General features: G+C 35.6%; 1 protein-coding gene across 1 annotated transcript in view; it reads right to left on the bottom strand.

Annotated features, from left to right (window-relative positions):
- Window positions 1-1,051: 1,051 nt before the first annotated feature.
- LOC128230886 (reversion-inducing cysteine-rich protein with Kazal motifs-like) overlaps window positions 1,052-19,773 on the bottom strand; it is a 78,547-nt gene continuing 59,825 nt past the window's right edge. Inside the window, exons 13-23 of the mRNA XM_052943316.1 lie at window positions 17,619-17,752; window positions 17,075-17,224; window positions 16,262-16,462; window positions 14,053-14,169; window positions 10,603-10,771; window positions 10,088-10,152; window positions 9,593-9,714; window positions 9,186-9,327; window positions 8,675-8,779; window positions 8,106-8,311; window positions 1,052-7,658 (exon numbers count right to left, since the gene is read on the bottom strand). Of these exons, the coding sequence (XP_052799276.1) occupies window positions 7,419-7,658; window positions 8,106-8,311; window positions 8,675-8,779; window positions 9,186-9,327; window positions 9,593-9,714; window positions 10,088-10,152; window positions 10,603-10,771; window positions 14,053-14,169; window positions 16,262-16,462; window positions 17,075-17,224; window positions 17,619-17,752 (1,651 nt within the window). The 3' untranslated portion in view covers window positions 1,052-7,418. The remainder of the gene's footprint in view (window positions 7,659-8,105; window positions 8,312-8,674; window positions 8,780-9,185; window positions 9,328-9,592; window positions 9,715-10,087; window positions 10,153-10,602; window positions 10,772-14,052; window positions 14,170-16,261; window positions 16,463-17,074; window positions 17,225-17,618; window positions 17,753-19,773) is intronic.

Raw genomic sequence — 19,773 nt, 5'->3', positions numbered from 1 at the left:
TTGTTCAAACCTTGGTCAGAATGGTCCCCTGATGTACTGGTAATATTGGTAGACTTCAAAAGGAGGTAACATGGGGTATAACTAGTCATAAGGTCAAACCTTTGAGAAATATATCCGTTCCAGTCTTCATGAAACTTAATCAGAATATTTGCCTTCATGAATTCTTGGCATAGTTTAAAACAATGTCACATGAATTCAAAATTAAGGTCGCTAGGTCAAATCTTAGAGAAACCTTGGGAATACTCTAGAGGCTATATTTTTGCAATATTTCTGGTCAAGGTTTAATGAAACTTAATCTGAATGTTTGCCTTGATGTTTTGTTTTTGAAACAGAGTAATGTGGAGTCAAAAACTAGGTAACTAGGTTTTATCTTAATGCTACAATATATACTATATTCTTTTATTTCAAACAGTTGCAGACACACTCATATCTCATAAACAATAATCATAAATGTTCATCACTCTGCAGCCATATTGCAAGTTAAGGGTGGAACATTTCACCAACACATGATTTCCATGCCATCTTCTTTGCCAAATCTGGCAGGGATATCAATCACTTCAACAAAGTTGCTTGTTTGAAAACATTCATTAATGGGTTACCTCATTTTACCCAATGCATTATGGTGTAAACTTATTAATTCATCCCAGTTCATTTTGGGGTTCTCATTTGACCCCATTCTTTTTGTGGTTAACTCCTATAGCTCATTTTGGGATTAGTTTGACAAAGAAAGGTCACTTATGTACTTCTGGGTCTTCCTCAAGCTCATTACCTGATCATCTTTGTTAAGGAAGTCAGTTTGCTATTAAACATATAAGTATTATACAACCATTCCTAAATGTATTTTGTTCCCATTCTGTTTGCACAATTCAATACATTATAATATATACTTATGCTACTATGGTATACTGATCAAGTTTGGTAAATGTCAGTAGCGAGATATGGATTTTTCCATGGCGTGCTGTATTTTCACTGTTTAATAAAGGAAAGAAAATTGATAAGCATATAATAAATATATATATATCTACAGAAAATACAAGAATAGATGTTTTATTTCTTAACAGTTTTATTTATCCTTTTTCAATATCACTTAACAAGACAGAAGTGAATAATACTAATATAAACCATGAACAAAATGACATTTTCTATACACATATAAATAGATTGGTACAAATTCACATGTAAAGCGTTGAAATCTACAATTTTCACATATAGCACTACTGAAAATATTTACAATTTATAGCACAAAGTGAAATTTAACAGCACTATTAAAGTCATCGGCCATATATCATTCAAACAATGAGATTTCTAAATTATGCATGAGATTTCCGCAACTCAAAATATTAGGCCATCTTAAAAAATTCTATGTTGCCAGTGTTTGACCAAGATTTTTTCAGTTGTCATGAACATATTGTTTAAAATTCTGACAAAACTATTAGTGACAGTAACTAATTTTGTTGTTATGTTCATAAAGGTCTGCCGGCCCCTTATAGTGGCTGCATTTATAATGGCTTGACCCCGTCACATCCCAAAGTTTTACTTTATAAACAAAATTTTGAAGCCAAATGGGGAGTTTTACCCCCACTATTTGATGGGATTGCCAAAGGATTAATTTTGTACCCAAAATGCTGCAAGACCTGCGATGAATGACATCTAGAGTGGTCCCACAGCTCTGGCTATAAAATATGGTTTAATTTCTCTAGTAACATACGAACATACGTTTATTTGATTCTAGTGGTAATAAACACGAAAAGTTTTTTTTGGACATTTCATGGAAACAAGCAATTTTTTAAGGATGGCCTACTTAATAATTGTATTTACAACCCTACTCTGTTACCATAGCAACAAATAATGTTTTTTTAATGACAACAATGCAATGCTGAATGAAATCGACCCAAGCTGACAACATAGCTCAACTGTTTTTTGCTTTTTTTTTGGTGGATCAAAGGCGAGATATATCTATATATTTGGCTTTTGTCATAAGAAACACGGTAAACATTAATTACCATATATGCTTACCGGGCGTTAATAGAGATTTATCAGTGAAGCCACTGCAAACATTGGGTAGATTGTTCACAATATTGTTAAAGTTAACAATATTGTTAACTGGATCGTTGTAAACTTCCAAATCTTTAATACTGTAAAGATCTGCCGTACTTGACACAAATATTGACACAAATGATTCAACTATGCTTGTTTTACTTAGATATACTTAGATATATCAGCACATCATAAAATATGTTACCTTAAAAAGTTAACAAGAATGAAGTTAACTTAAACAAAGTTCTGAACAATCTGACCAACGTAGGAAGGTTTGCACAACATCGCCAAGGCTATGACAATATTTCCACTAAAAAACCAACAGAGGAGCATTATAAAAATGCTTGCATAATACAAGATAGCTTAGGAGTATGACTAGAAAAAACCTGAGACAATACATTGACATTGACACCAAACAGGAAAAAACACTTAACACTGACTTATTTAACATAACACACTTGAAATTGACACATTTAAAATTCACATTTAGTCATAACAAACTGCTTCAGGAACTATTATTTCAATTACATTTGTTTGTTTATTGATTGAAATGTTATGTCTTTTCTAGTTAAAAATAATGGAGAAAATATGGTTTATAATATTAAATAAGATTCACTTTGTAATAAAGAGTGAACGGCTCCTTAAAATCTGATATTAAAAGCATACACATCATAATATGACTATAAAATTTAGCTTGTTTTCTTGTATTTTAGTAATAAGACAAGTATTAACAAGACATCAAACATATCCTTTGTAAGCACCAGACCCAGCCATCAAGTGAAACAGAACTGTAACAAGCAGAGATAAGCCTTATATTGAATATGACATAAAATGTAGGCAGAAAATATGATTCTTTCTTAAAATGGCTGCAGTCCAATGGTGTTATTTAAAGATTAAAGGCAATTTACATTTCTTTTTTGCGATGAACAGATTTAAGTTAATTTAAATTTATATATATATATAAGAAGTCTTTTAACTTACTATAGACTATTTAAATTTTGAGATGTTTTTTTTTCTCCCGAATTGATTATTATAGTGACTTCATTTTTTATATTCTTACAATGATTAGTCCTGAATGTCAAACCTTGCAAAACTGTCCAAAACAAAATATTTGTGACAAAATTGTGACATCGCAAAACTAAAAAAAATGTACAGTATCGAACTAACACACTTATTACTTTCCATTTCACAACTGTAGCACCTTTCTTAATTTAACGCCAATATAAAGCAATACACATGATAATATACACTTAACACAAAAAAAATGCATATAATACCTCAAATATACTTAAATATCCTCAGCCATACTTTTGATTAAGACTTTCACAAGAGAAATACATGTATTAAAACAATGAAATTGAAATGGTTTTCCTAATTAACTACTACCTAGCATGATGATGGCTTAGTTTTACCTTTTTTCGCGCAGGCACAAAAATATTAATAACGAAAGGTATACACTATAATATAATTCAATGTATACATTTCATGAACAATTAATGCAAGTAAATAATACATACAATAAAAGTGGATCGTAATTAGACTGATAATCATCAATAGTCTTTTTTCCATAATTATTTGGTACATCTCCCTTATATCTTTAACACGGTGTTTATTGAACTGTTTTGTTGAATTTACTTTAGAATACAACCAACACTTTCAGCCAATTAAATTGCTGATAGGCAATCACTAAGTTCTACCGGTGGCCTACTGCCACTCATCCAATACACAATCCCTGTGTCAGATTTAGCATCCACAAAGAGTCAGCCAATTAAAGGTTGTATTCTAAGTCAGTTAAATGATATGAAGTAAAATCTTATTGATTAAGAAGGGCTCATTTGCTCAGCTTACTCTGCCCATGCTTAATCAGTATGATTTTACTTCATGTCATCTTAATATAATTTTAAACAACGTTATATTATTTTACATGATTATTATTTTCACCAAAGAATTATATTTCTCCTATCTATTCAATGTTTGCAAAAAACTGGTATTGCATGTATTTCAAATCATGCTGTATTTATTTTTAATATATCATTAAAGAAATTGCCATCATGAAAAAATTGATTCATAACAAGTGTAATAACATTTGACGAGGCACCGAAAATAAACAGCATTGAAAATATGCCCTATAAAGCGTCGTTTTATGTATTTAACTATAAAAAACTCAAAATAGTATAGCGGTCATCCAACCTGAAATAATTATAATAATAATTATAGATCACTAAAATTGTTAAAAACACATCAACAAGGCTCGTTTTTATCTCCTCTTTTTTTTAAATCATTTAATAAATTCTGTATTGTATGACCATATGTATGATGTCTTCTTTTTATAAGGCATTTATTTTTGTTTGTAACAAACTTACAATATTAAAAGTCTAGCATACACAACCATGACAAACTGAAACTTCAAACTGTATAAAACTGTATAAATTTTTTGTGTCGCTACATTACAAATATGTTTTCCCGTTTGAAAACATACGAAATTTACCCTTTTTTAAGTCCTGTGTCAAAAAATAAAATGATGCCATGAAACACTAAATGATTTTGTGAATGATACTACAAAAAAACACTTATAAAATTTACCCAATATTTTCAAATATTCTTGCAATTATGAGTAATAATAATTTAAGAATATGATCATGAATAGTTTGAAATAATGAATAAACATCAACGAAATGAATTTCATGCAATTTTGACAGTGTCCGGAGTATTACAATAATTAAGTGAATATTGCAATGTGTTATTTAAATAATCCGTTTATAATTAAACATCATGAACATGTACATTATGGGACATTTCATCAACGAAATATCGCAAGATCACAAATTTATATATGAAATTTTTACTAACAAAATCCAACAAAACTTGCCTTAATTTAAAAGCAAAGACATTAGCTTTTAAGCATATATTATAACCACTCTTAATATCGATTTCGAAAAAGCTCTCATACACTTCGTGTGTTGATAACATGGCCTCAATGATCTTGTTACATTTGTAGAGAATTAATTCTGTGTTTCTATAAAATAATACCTCATGACAAAGCGCTAACTTGTGTACTAGATAATGAACTTTAGTTTAGCAAATATCTGGGGTGAGTTGCATACGCAGGGTGCCATTAAGATGGTATGCAAAAAGGTCTAAATACTTAAGCAATGATGCACTTACTAAAAGCACTTTCTGTTATAAGAGAAGTTAGTCTTGAACCAAAAGAGAAGACAAGGTCAAAACAAGTTTCCAGAAAGTCCAAACGGTTCTAACAGTTTCATTTAAGATGTTTGTTATGACAAGTCACTGAAAAGTGTGCTTTAGGAGTAAACTACAAATTACTTAGGCCAAAAAAAAAAAAAAATGTTTGTTTAGGGTAACCTTCCCAAAATTTCTAGGTAGGGTAGGTAGGGATGGTTTTTTTTATTTTTTTATTTTTTTTTTCAAAATCTGTTGTAAGTTCAGAGTGTTTTCTTGCACATGGCAGTCTTTCCTACATAATTGTCATTGCCTGACTTTGTTTTATCATATAAACAATAATTCTGATTAAAATCTGCATTTATCCGCCCTTCGTACCTCTCTATTCGCTAACGAATATTTTTTTGCTCAAAAACGGAAAAAAATAGTTAGGGTCGGCGCATTTTTATAGGTAGGGTTGGGTTACCCGAAACAGACCTATTTTTTTTAAGGCCTTATATTGCTTAGGATTGAGCTTTAGAGGGCTCTAGAGCTAACGGCATAAGCAAGGAGCCCGTATTTACTAAAGTCTTCAGTCCGAGTTTTAGACACAGGTTCAGAAAACTGCATTCTTAAATGTTTCAAAATATCTAAGATATAACAAATATGACAAAAGATGGGTGTCTGATTGTAGAGCAAATTATTTGTAACATACCATATACGAAAGGTTTTACCATCTTTTTTCTTATAATAGCATTTTTACAACAAAATTAAAATATAGCTTTTTTGAGTCAGAGTCTTAAATTCAGGCTTCAAGTGAATACAGCCCCTAAATGTCTTAATTTCTTCTCAAACATCAGAATTACTTAACAAAAAGCAGAAAATACACTGTTAACATTGTATCATAACATGAAAAATAAACAATAAATGCTTCTGTAAATGATAATTTGACATCTTTTCAAAGCAAATAATACAATCAATTAATCAACTTCATTAAAATACAAAAATTATATAATACAATATATACAAAGCATATAAAACCATAAAATTAATGCTGACTTTCAATAGGGCTGATAATTAATTCATATATTTCATAATTGCAGAAAAAAAATGCAAATCTTTTATAATTTCATTGGAATAATTTTATAATTTCATTGGAATAATTTGTTTGATCTTCAACCTCAAAGTTTCAATTTCATGTTTTTCTATCAAACTATCTTGTTTTTCAGCCCGCTTTAAAGCTATCAATTTACTACCTAAATATGGCAAATTTGTCACCATGGCAACTGAATATTTACCTTGGCAACAATAATATCACAGTCACAAAAGAATACTATGAGTTATAAATATTCCAAATACTATACTCACCATACTTATACAATTTTGACACAAAAAAATGTTTTTATTTATAACTGAATGCGAAAGCAACATAATTTTTTTATAGCTTAAAAATGTAAAAAAAAATTACTGTTTTTCAATTAATTTAGTAATTTTTAAGTTGCCTTTTTTATTATATATTAAATATTCTATAGATATTTAAAGATCAGCTATTTTAGCAAAATACTTTTTCAGCATAAAATTTACTTTTGAATATTCAAAATTCTCTGTACTCATAATTACAACAAACTACAAACTAATATTTTGAACTGTTGAAATTCTTGACTCCAAATATTATGTTTTGGCACATCATAACAATATAAGGTTTCTTCTTCCAAATTTCCCATTTGAAGAATCCTGTTGCCATCCTTTTGTTTCATTTTGGCTGAGATTCATACAAACTCAGAATCCGGCAAACCGGTTGCACTGGATTTGATTGGCCAATATATCATAGGTTAATCAAGTAAGCCAGGATTTCTTAATAACTGTAAGCTTAGAGCCAACAAATTGTATGTGCCTGATTCCAAAGGTCAAATTTGTTAATCGATTAAACCAGGCTTGGTTGAGTCTTGCAGCCTTGACTCTGACAATGTGTTTGCTGTTGATACTAGTTATCTTCTGGTCAGCAGGATTATAAACCAGCTTAACCTTAATTCACAATTTATGGAACTGTAGCTTTATCAAGCAATTGAGGCCCACTTAATCCCTTCTACATTGCATCTGTCGAACCGGTTTAGCTCGATTTCACATAGCCAGTAGCTAATCAAGTTCACACTTGGTGCCATGCATCACTATTACTTATTTAACAATGAAATTGTCATCTATTGAACTCCAGGAACTGATCAGACAATTTCAAATGGTCTATGAGAAAAAAATAGCCTAGAAAAATGTAACACGGCTAGAATCACAACAGCCAATAAGTTTTGAGTATAAAATGGTGGCACTCCAGAAGTTACAACTAAACTAGGAGTTCGTAATTTTGCATAAAGTAAGGGATTTAATATCATGTTTGACGTGATTGTTGCACTTCGTGATTGAATCAAGTATTCTAATCGCTCCGCCTCTTTTATACACGCTGTCACCTGGAATATACAGAAACATGATTTTAGTTTATTATCACATGGGTATAGTTCATTTATTAAAAATTCAATTTTTATTAAGTTCAACTTTCAATTCAATAATAATTGAGGAAAATAATTTGAGGAAATAATATATATATATATACAGTTGAAACCTGCTGACTCGATATCCAATGGACCGGCAAAAATACTTTGAGCCTCACAAATATCGAGCAAAGCGGTATTGTTTACAAAGAGTTTATCAAAATAGATCTTTTACATCCAGTTCAAGCCAACTAGGAAATCGAGCCAAACGATATCGAGCCAACGTATTATTCTAAAAATATTTGAAAGATAATTGTCAATATTTTCCCTTGTTAAATAAAAAAAAATCTTAATCGTTAATTTCAATTCCCTTTAAAAAATACTGTTTTATTTTCAAGACAAAGATTTCCACAATGTTCGACGTACCTGCAGCGGTGTGGGTCTTTCCACCACGGTTGTCAGCAGCACTACAATATCCCCGTTCAACCCAAGGTATCCAAACACATCACATTCCGTTACAGTGACTAGTGCCGACAACTCACGTAGAATGTTTCGCATTGTCAGCGGGCCCTTACGAACCTGAATTGGTATGTAGGCTAGGGACTCGCTGGGTAGGACCCGCAGTTCAGCAGCTATAAATAGAATAAGTGTTAATGTCAGCTGTTTTGAATAAAATGATTCAGAAGGTCCATTGCTTTAAATATACCTGCATCTATAAATAGAACACTATTGAAATTAATAGAGCTATAAATAAACCAAGTAATAACTGTCTCGAGCTAAGAATAGATCTTATCAAGTATAAATATATGTGACCAACTATAAAAATGTGTAATAATGTGTAAAATTTTAAGTATGAGTTTATTTTACACAATAAAATAATGTTAAGATTCAGACAAAAACATTAAAAGCACAAACTTTGTTATAATATAATAAAGAGCTAAATGTGCTGTTTGACTGTTTTTATAAAGGAAAAATGAAAATAACTTCTAACATACCACAAATTGGGCAACAAGCACCAGGGGGGATAATTCCCTGACAACCAGGAACCGCAACTGGCCTACATTCCACTCCTTCACATAGACTCAATCTTGATACCTCCCCTGAAAATTAACAGATAATCTATTATTTACAACACAATGACTAAGCCATATCAGTGAAAACTCTCTGACACCAAGTGACCAAAATTCCGCCTACACTTCAGTCTTCAACACAAGCAGAAACTGGATGCCTCCTCTGGCAAGTATTGACAAGGATAATTCTGACATTTAGAAATGTGAACTGGCCTTTCAACCCATTCACATAGGCTCAGAGCTCAGCTCTGAGTATTCTTGCCTGGAAAAATATTAACACTACTGTGATGGGAAAAATCCATTAAAATTAATGGTCTGTAACTAGCCTATTTCCGTACAAACCAACTTGAGCTTAAATTATGGTGGTAGGCCTTGTACTTTTTTACTTTTGTTTTGCGTCATAGTTTCGGACCTTTGTTTACAAAGTTCAACCTACCCGGCAGTTGGAAATGATCCGGTAGGGCAGCACATGGTCCTTTGTAGTCTACAGCTGTCCGGGCCGCTAGGGCTGCACATTCACTAGAGTAGGTCTCCCCATCTTGGCCACATACTGACTCACTGGAGGCACAAGGCTGGGTCTGAAACATACAAGAGACATGTTAACATGTTAAGATAAAGAATAAAGTCATACAAATATCATCTCCAGCTGTCCGAGCCGCCATGGTTGCACAATCACAAGAGTATGTCTACCATCCTGACCACATACTGACCGCCTGGAGGCACACGGCTTGGTCTGTTACATACACATGTAGTTATCCTATTGGTAATAGTGAACACACCCAACAACATCCCTGTTCTAATAACCTGGTTTTTGTTGAAAACAAGGTTAAAAACTGTTCTTACCACACAATGTCCTTTGTACCCCTCTGTGCGCCCCTTCGACATCATGATACAGACATTAGTGAACTCCTTCCCTGTGCTATCACAAACAGGCTCATGTTGATGTGGGTTGCATTCCTGGGACACTGAAACACAATACACAAACTGATGACTGCTAATTAATGTTCAAGAAAATTTTGAAGAAACACAACACAGAAATGTGGAAAAAACTGTTGACTGCTACTAAATTACATTAATATGTGGAAAATATTTATCAAAATATGCATTAGTTGACTGAAAATTGAAGCAAACATTAACACTGTAAAGCTCTGCTGAAACACTCCACAAACTCCATGTAAATATTTGGACACATATTGTTTTGCAGTTCACTCTACAAAAAGTTTATTTGACTTTGCAAGTCTTTGTGAACATACGAAAGAAATGAAATTCTTTTTCATGCAACAATTTTTACTCCTGGTATTTATATTTTGTCTATGTATAGAAGAAATGTCAACTCACCACATTGGTACTGGGGACAGGGGCTGTTCTTGTGACCAAAACACACCTGACGATTTGCGACACACCTGAAAACAGATGAACTTAATATGGAACAAGAGCTAAATTAGCAGGCAACAACTGTCATCAATATTGACCAAGGAGAAGGTGTATCCCTCAACAAACAATTTAGACATAGGGCCACACATGGGCATATAGCATCTAAATGCAAGAATACAAAAAAGTGTAATTTCTACATGTCAAGTTCTTACAATGTGGTAAGACAAGATTGTTTATTGTTTCATTGTTTACCAAATTCCATGACTATTTTGCAACAGTTTACATGATAGGTTTCAGATGATGCCTAAGATACTATGAAAATTCCAAGAGTTTTTTTTTTTCTTCTCATAAAATAAGACACATAAATATGTGACAATGACCTATTCCTTATAGCTTTTCAAACCTTTTCTATAATGAAAATATCAAAGCTCAGCACTTTCAAAATAGGTCATACAGAACAAGTCTGTGAAAATACTTACTTGTAGCCCTGTTGACAGGGATTCGGGGTGCATGGGGAGTGCTGGCTACATGCCCCATCGATGAACACAGTCTGTCCCGCACAAACAGCTATACATGCGCTCGGATAGGTTCGTCCATTCGCTGCACACACTGGTCGGAACTCATGAACACAGTTGCAGTTCTGGATGCCTGGTGGAAGAAAAAGTAAAACAGATACATAATGATGAATTCTCTTGTTGATGTTTACTGTTTGATGTAATTGCTTGGTTATTTCAGTTACAGCAATAAGAAATTTCAAAGTTCAAGTATCTTGTTCACTATATGAGAGCGGGAAGTTTTAGCATATGAAAGGATTACTTACAGCTTTGCATATAACTTATTGAAAATCTAAAGATATAGGTGGAGTGTGACAAATATACAATTATCAAATAAAAACAAATAAAACAAGAGCTGTCACAGTATGTGACGAATGCCCCTGAATGTGACATTGACCTATGAACAAGGTCAGTACATGAAAAGTTAAAGATCAAACAAATACATGTGGCAAGTTATTTTAAATTGCCTCTAAACATAAAAAAATACCACCCATACTTGACAACCTACATTCTTATGTCCTTATATTCAGCATTCCATTGTGAATAAACACAAAGTGTATCTTTCACCTTAGAGGTAGGGACATGGGTCTTGCACGTGACACGTCGTCTTGGTATGTCCAACACATGTGGCAAGTAATTTTAAAATCTGTCCATACAAAAAAAAGTTACAGCCCGGACATAACAACAAATACTCTGTATCCTTATATGCAGCACTCCATTGTGAATAAACACCTAGGTGTGACCTTGACCTTAGAGGTAGGGACACGGTTCTTGCACGCTACACGTTGTCTTGGTATGTCGAACACATGTGGCAAGTTATTTTAAATTCTGTCCATACAAGGGAAAGTTACAGCCCAGACACGACAATCTATACTCTATGTCCTTATATGCAGCATTCCATTGTGAATAAACACCTAAGTGTGACCTTGACCTTAGAGGTAGGGACACGGGTCTTGCACCCGACACATCGTCTTGGTAATTCAAACACATGTGCCAAGTTATTTTATAATCTGTCCATACAAGGGAAAGTTACAGCCCGGACACGACAACCTATACTCTATGTCGTTATATGCAGCATTCCATTGTGAATAAACAGAAAGTGTGACCTTGACCTAAGAAATAGGGACACGGATCTTGCACGCGACACGTCGTCTTGGTATGCCGAACACATGTGGCAAGTTATTTTAAAATCTGTCCATACAAGGGAAAGTTACAGCCCGGACACGACAACCTATACTCTATGTCCTTATATGCAGCATTCCATTGTGAATAAACACCCAAGTGTGACCTTGACCTTAGAGGTAGGGACACGGTTCTTGCATGCGACACGTCGTCTTGGTAATTCAAACAAATGTGGCAAGTTATTTTAAAATCTGTCCATACAAGGGAAAGTTACAGCCCGGACACGACAATCTATACTCTATGTCATTATATGCAACATTCCATTGTGAATAAATACCTAAGTGTGACCTTGACCTAAGAGGTAGGGACACGGGTCTTGCACGCGACACTTTGTCTTGGTATGCCGAACACATGTGGCAAGTTATTTTAAAATCTGTCCATACAAGGGAAAGTTACAGCCCGGACACGACAACCTATACTCTATGTCCTTATATGCAGCATTCCATTGTGAATAAACACCCAAGTGTGACCTTGACCTTAGAGGTAGGGACAGGGTTCTTGCACGCGACACGTTGTCTTGGTATGCTGAACACATGTGGCAAGTTATTTTAAAATCTGTCCATACAAGGGAAAGTTACAGCCCGGACACGACAACCTATACTCTATGACCTTAGAGGTAGGGACACGGTTCTTGCATGCCACACATCGTCTTGGTATCCGAACGCATGTGGCAAGTTATTTTAAAATCTGTCCATAATATTCTGAGTTATTGAGTCGGACGGACGGACGGTGCGATTTTAATATGCCCACCTTCGGGGGCATAAAAAAATATTCTGATTTCATTCACTCCAAAGAAGGGAAAGTACCTGACATTCTGTAGGTCAGGATTTTTGAAATGTTTAGTGAACTTGTGCCCTAATATCAGATTGAAACAAAATCACCATTTCGACCGGATACATTAATATGCATCTTTCACTTGCAAGAAATTTAAGGGTCCTGTCCAAAAAATTAGGGTAGGCCACGAAATAAAGAAAAAAACATGTGTTTTTGGTACGCCTGACTGTTCTTAAGTCAAAGTTAATTATCTAAGTTCATGTCAAAAGGCAGTAGCACGAACCAGGCTGACTTTGAAACCACTTAGGGCTTAATTTTCTAAATGCCTAGTAATTTCCTAGTCAAAGCTCAGATAAGATGTAAATAAATAATATGTTTGTTTCAGGTTTCATGCGGAAAGAAATAGGGTAGGTAGGTAACATTTATTTTTATTCTTCTTACTAGGCAATATTTTTTAAAAGATTTTTCTGATACCAAAAAACTAAAAAGTTTATGCGTAGGAACACCGTTAATATCCATGTTAGCATGAATGGTATTTTTATAAGCCAAAAACATTTCATTCCTAACCTTTAAGAGAAAAAAATTAAATTGAATTACGGTATAAAAAATTTTTCCTAAGGTCTGGGGTCGAGAAGAAAAACAGGGGAGGTCGGGAAACCTGAAACCAACATTTCTTCTTTTAAGCCTAAATTGTATGTAAAGTTTCCTTGTTTAGAATTATTTTTAGAAATTGTCATAGCATGCAAAGCAGTTATTAGTTTGAGTCACAAATCAATTGGCAGTGCACAAATCAATTTCCAGTTAAAATAATCTTCCTGTATTAAGAAAAGATCAAACATTAAATATCCAAGTATTCAAGTATTAGATGATGTCACATTTGTGTTTTATTCCAATTTATTGATGTAATCTGGATATTATTTGAATGTTAACATGCAGGAATCCTATAATTTGTGAATTTATATGTTTCATATAGGTTGTCAGAATGCAAGAGAATGCTGAAAATGTTTTATAAAGATGAATTGAAAATGTTTGTAGACACATAGATTTTCAATTTCAAAATTAATATTTAGTCATTTTAGTCAAAATTGTTTGTATGTAATTAATGTCAAGGCCGAAATTATTCTTGGTCCAGGCCAATTCCCAATACTGTTGTTGTAATTATTTTTTTCTTTAACTTGATAACTAAAATTTTAAAAAGTGGACTGCCTATGGTTAAAAAGTCATTAGTGAAGTTTTTTGAAATCAAATAAAATATAAAATTTAACAAATTAAGCAAATGAATGATGATAAAAGCTCATCTTTTTATCCCCTAAAAATCAGCTAATTTGGACGGCATATAGAGAAAGCATTACTTCATTAATAACTGGTACTGAATTTTTGCACTCAACATTTTTACTGTCTTAAGTAAGTCTTCCTTACCTGTGAACTTATTTTCTGATGTGCTGGCTGAACACTGTCGTCTGCTGCAGACGTCTTTTCCAGCAAAACACACGCAGTCATTACAGCCCTGTGTGTAGTAAGCTCCGTGCTCATGCGCTGAAAATAAAGGCCAAAGTTTGAAACATACAAAGAGATATGTACATTATTCAATGCACCATCAACATTTTATATCATAACATATTAATAAAGTTCAGTTGTTAATAAAAATATCATCCTATATTGTTTTGTTCTGTTGATCTGAGCTCCTATACTACTGTCAGATGGAGACAGGTGGACATCCAACCCTGTTAGAACATAACCCAATTTGGTGAGGCTCAATCCCAAAACCATTTGGGAGAGAGGCGTGCCCCAAAACCATTTGAGAGAGAGGCGTGCCCCAAACCATTTGGGAGAGAGGCGTGCCCCAAAACCATTTGAGAGAGAGGCGTGCCCCAAACCATTTGGGAGAGAGGCGTGCCCCAAAACCACTTGGGAGGGAGGCGTGCCCCAAAACCATTTGAGAGAGAGGCGTGCCCCAAAACCATTTGAGAGAGAGGCGTGCCCCAAACCATTTGGGAGAGAGGCGTGCCCCAAAACCATTTGGGAGAGAGGCGTGCCCCAAAACCATTTGAGAGAGAGGCGTGCCCCAAACCATTTGGGAGAGAGGCGTGCCCCAAAACCATTTGAGAGAGAGGCGTGCCCCAAACCATTTGGGAGAGAGGCGTGCCCCAAAACCATTTGAGAGAGAGGCGTGCCCCAAACCATTTGGGAGAGAGGCGTGCCCCAAAACCATTTGAGAGAGAGGCGTGCCCCAAACCATTTGGGAGAGAGGCGTGCCCCAAAACCACTTGGGAGGGAGGCGTGCCCCAAAACCATTTGAGAGAGAGGCGTGCCCCAAAACCATTTGAGAGAGAGGCGTGCCCCAAACCATTTGGGAGAGAGGCGTGCCCCAAAACCATTTGGGAGAGAGGCGTGCCCCAAAACCATTTGAGAGAGAGGCGTGCCCCAAACCATTTGGGAGAGAGGCGTGCCCCAAAACCATTTGAGAGAGAGGCGTGCCCCAAACCATTTGGGAGAGAGGCGTGCCCCAAAACCATTTGAGAGAGAGGCGTGCCCCAAACCATTTGGGAGAGAGGCGTGCCCCAAAACCACTTGGGAGGGAGGCGTGCCCCAAAACCATTTGGGAGAGAGGCGTGCCCCAAAACCATTTGGGAGAGAGGCATGCCCCAAAACCATTTGAGAGAGAGGCGTGCCCCAAACCATTTGGGAGAGAGGCATGCCCCAAAACCATTTGAGAGAGAGGCGTGCCCCAAACCATTTGGGAGAGAGGCGTGCCCCAAAACCACTTGGGAGAGAGGCGTGCCCCAAAACCACTTGGGAGGGAGGCGTGCCCCAAAACCATTTGGGAGAGAGGCGTGCCCCAAAACCATTTGGGAGAGAGGCATGCCCCAAAACCATTTGAGAGAGAGGCGTGCCCCAAACCATTTGGGAGAGAGGCGTGCCCCAAAACCATTTGAGAGAGAGGCGTGCCCCAAACCATTTGGGAGAGAGGCGTGCCCCAAAACCACTTGGGAGAGAGGCGTGCCCCAAAACCTTTTGGAAGAGAGGCGTGCCCCAAAACTATTTGAGAGAGAGGCGTGCCCCAAACCATTTGGGAGAGAAGCGTGCCCCAAAACCACTTGGGAGGGAGGCGTGCCCCAAAACCATTTGGGAGAGAGGCGTGCCCCAAAACCATTTGGGAGAGAGGCATGCCCCAAACCATTTGGAAGAGAGGCGTGCCCCAAAACCACTTGGGAGAGAGGCGCTGCCCAAAACCACTTGGGAGAGAGGCGCTGCCCAAAACCACTTGGGATAGAGATGTACCCAAAAATTCTTGAAAGAGAGGCGAGCCCCAAATCTCTTAGAGGCATGCCCCATAACAACTTTTGAGAGAGGCAATCCCAAAAACCACTTGGGATAAGAATGTACCCAAAACCTCTTGGTAGAGAGGCATGCCCAAAACATCTTGGGATAGAGATGTACCCAAAACCTCTTGGAAGAGAGGCATGCCCCAAAACATCATGGGAGAGAGGTGTGCCCCAAAACATCTTGGGAGAGAGGCGTGCCCGAAACCTCTTGAAATAAAAGTGTGTCCCAAATGCCCGAGGCTTCCCTCACCCCTTAATCTCCGGACTCCCCACCTTCAACCATTTTTTACCCCTCAACTTACTTTTCATGGTATGTTCTATCCTGCAGTGGGTGTTGGCCACACATGTGATGTCCTGACAGTGTCCGAGGCTTCCCTCACTTCCACAATGGCAGACTTTGAAGTCGGTGCACATCTCGTCAATTTCTCCGTTCCGATATACGGGAATAAGAACATTACTGCCATGGGGCACTAAGACCTTTGATACTTGGCCCATCTTGCAACCTGAGAGAAATGTTTAAATATGTTAAAACATGAGGAAACAACTTTGAAATACAATGAGGAACAAGTCTCATCAACTCTATAGAGACCAGAATGTTACTGCCATGGTGGACTAGTGTCATTGATATCTGATCATTCTTACAACCTGAAAGAAACATAATTGTTTAAATATTTTTAAACATGAGAAAATAACTAAAAATACGTCAAGGAACACGTTTTGTCAACTCCTCCGTTCTGAAATACCAGAATCAGAATGTTACTGCCATGGGGGACTAGTATATTTTGAAATTCAGCTCATCTTACAACCTGAATGGAATACAATTTCAAATTTTTCTATTTAAAAAAATAATAAATAAATTTACCTGAAATAGCATTAAATTTGATCTAATTTAAGCATTCAACTTTTTTTCGGCATGGGTATATAACTACAATGTCATAAGGAATCCGAAAACGCAGTGTGAAATACATACCTTAGAAATAAACCATGCAGAACCGGTATTTTAGATGCTTAATATTTTCTAGGTAAAAATGTAAAGTGTAATATAAGAAAGAATAAAGGAAAATGTCTGATGAGATTCTATGAATGGAATTTTTAACAAATTTTCTGCAATGTACCTTTTTTGCAAATGTAGTGTGGACAGGTGGCGGAATGTCTGCAATTCTTTCGACGAATTTCGCAAACCTCATCTTCCTTACACGGGTTTGATCGACATGGGTGGTTTACCTCGATCTCTGTCCCAGTTTGAGGCATATGTGAGCCCTCAACTGGAAATAATGAAATGGAAAATAAAATCTTTGAAAAGGTTGTTATATAATAACATGGATAGCCTTAAGTTCTTGAGTTACGGGGACCATACTTCAGAAGCATCTTAAGTTTAATTGCAACCTTTTCCTCACATTTGACAATTTCAGTGTTTTATCCTGCTTTTCATGCATAATTTCAATTAAAATAGAGAAGGTTATTAAAATGATAACAAATGACTATTGACTGGTTTTAACTGGACAGTGCTGGTCAACAACTTACTATTGATAGGGGTTAACTGGACAGTGGTCAACAACTGACTATTGACTTGTTTTAACTGGACAGTGGTCAGCAACTGACTATTGACACAGTTTAACTGGACATCAAAAAGTAAAGACATATATATCCCATGCCTACCTGTATACTTGCCAACAGAAATACATTCTCCGCTACTGGCTAATGCTAGTCTTTTACAGCGGTCAAGCACTAATTGACCATCCTCCAACCTTGAAGTGTCCACACACTTGTTGATAATATACACACAATCCTCCCTGAAAAGATAAGAAAAGGAGTGAGAATGGACTCGATCTCAGCCTCTCAACGAAGGTTATGGGTTAGTTTATACTAATTGTTTTAGCTTGATTGTGAAGGCAGATGAAAGATGATATGAATCGTTCTCAAGTTCTTTTCTCAATAGAAACTAGAACCCAGTGTGTCCTTTAGTGTATGGTGAGGATCCAACCCCAACCTCTTGGGTGTAGGGCAGACACCTATACTACTGGACCACTCCCACCCATACGGCTATGTGTTTTAGTAGCACCACTGTGTGACAAGTTTAGTGGTATAAACTAGCCAACCCTAAGAGGTCCTCATTCGAGCCAGACCAGGGATATGTTCTCCTAGCCTTTAAAAGAGAACTCTAGAACTGGTGGTCTAATGGTAAAGGTAAAGGTTGCCTAATGGTCAAGGGGTCCACCTCTCACCCAAGAGGTTGTGGGTTTGATCACCGCCAGGGAAATTGTTTATTTAGTCAAAAACGACACAGAACTGATTCCAGCCCAGGATTTGAGCTTGATTCATACCCACTTTCAACTGTCTTCAAAATTGAGCTAAATTAAATAAGTATAAACCATCAACAGAACTATTTTCTATCTAGAAAACAGAGTTGAGAGTGTGTCATATAGCTATCTTCAATTCAGCTAAAACAAAGTACCGGGGTAGCATTCTTAAGTTTAAATGTCAGTTTATTCTTGAACTAGATTTCAATAGTGACTATTCAGTCAATATTGTATTAGTACCATATGTTATAGCTCATGGCGAAGAGTTAAACAGTGTGTGCAGGCTTGTGCTAATTTTGAACACTTTCAATGCCGCAAATTATAAATGTTATATTTAATTAATAGCTACATGGCAAAACACTTCAAAGTTAAAAAAAAGCGCCAAAATATCGCTATATATTTTTTTTATCAGTAAAGAAATCATACGCTTTTCTTTGTTTGGATCATAAGATTCAAATTAGTAAAACATAAGAATGCATTAAAAAATAATGATATTGGCATTAACCTCTATTGTTCGCCTTTAAAACTTATACCACTACGACTATAAATAACCACAAGTGCACTCTATGTACGAATTGTTCAAGAGAATGTACTTTTCCTCGGGTAATGCTCTTAAGAAATATCCTATTTCTCATTAGCAGAATAGCATCAAGTAATTTTAATCAATAAGCCTTCACATCTATTATTTCCAGGTATCATTGTATTCTTCCTTATATTCCCTGATAACACAACAAGAGCCCCACGAATCGAATGCTTACACTCCTCTGTTTGCTTTTTTTCATTTGAAAAAAGGGGCGTTATTTGACAATTATCAAAGCAAGAGTTTATCATGGACTTTAAAAACCATGTGTGCATCTTCTCTGGCAGAATGTGTACAAAGTTTTATATCAATATCCTGAACAATCATTTAGCCAAGATCAAAGTTTTTGCGCAACGACGCCAATAGACCCTACGCAGATGACAACGACACCAAGGCTATTGCAACACCTCAACTAATTTTCTTTGAAAATCAGTGTAAAAAATCGTAAGACTTTTGAAAAGTAATTGGCCTTGTCACTGTAATTTTCATTGCAATATTTATATTACATTTATACATAACATTCTTTATTTTTTTTACTCAGGAAAACTGACTGATGGTTGTAATGTTAATATCATTTTTTATACCATACAATAGATTGCCGTCAAAAAATAACATAATTCTATATTTTTTATTTATAAATACCGTAATAACTTTTGATGCTGATTTCATAAATAAATAGCTCTTAAAATAAGCATGTTTTATGTATTTAGCACTGTAATTCATAATGGTATTTATTACTAAAGTATGCAAAGCTTCCTTTTTAAGAAGACTGTTGAATAAATTCCATTTTGAATGACCACTCGTGTAATTTTCTCTATACATATAAATTATAATCTCTCATAAAGATGCCTTTGCATTTGTGGCAGGTCAATACAATATTTTTTAGAAACAATAGAAACAATGTCAATACGATTATTTATTAAAAACTTCTCTT

Source organism: Mya arenaria, chromosome 1 (assembly GCF_026914265.1).
Source record: "Mya arenaria isolate MELC-2E11 chromosome 1, ASM2691426v1".
In the NCBI taxonomy this organism is placed as follows: domain Eukaryota; kingdom Metazoa; phylum Mollusca; class Bivalvia; order Myida; family Myidae; genus Mya; species Mya arenaria.
Note: the sequence above shows the minus strand (reverse complement) of the source record. Positions and strands in the feature narration are given on the sequence as shown.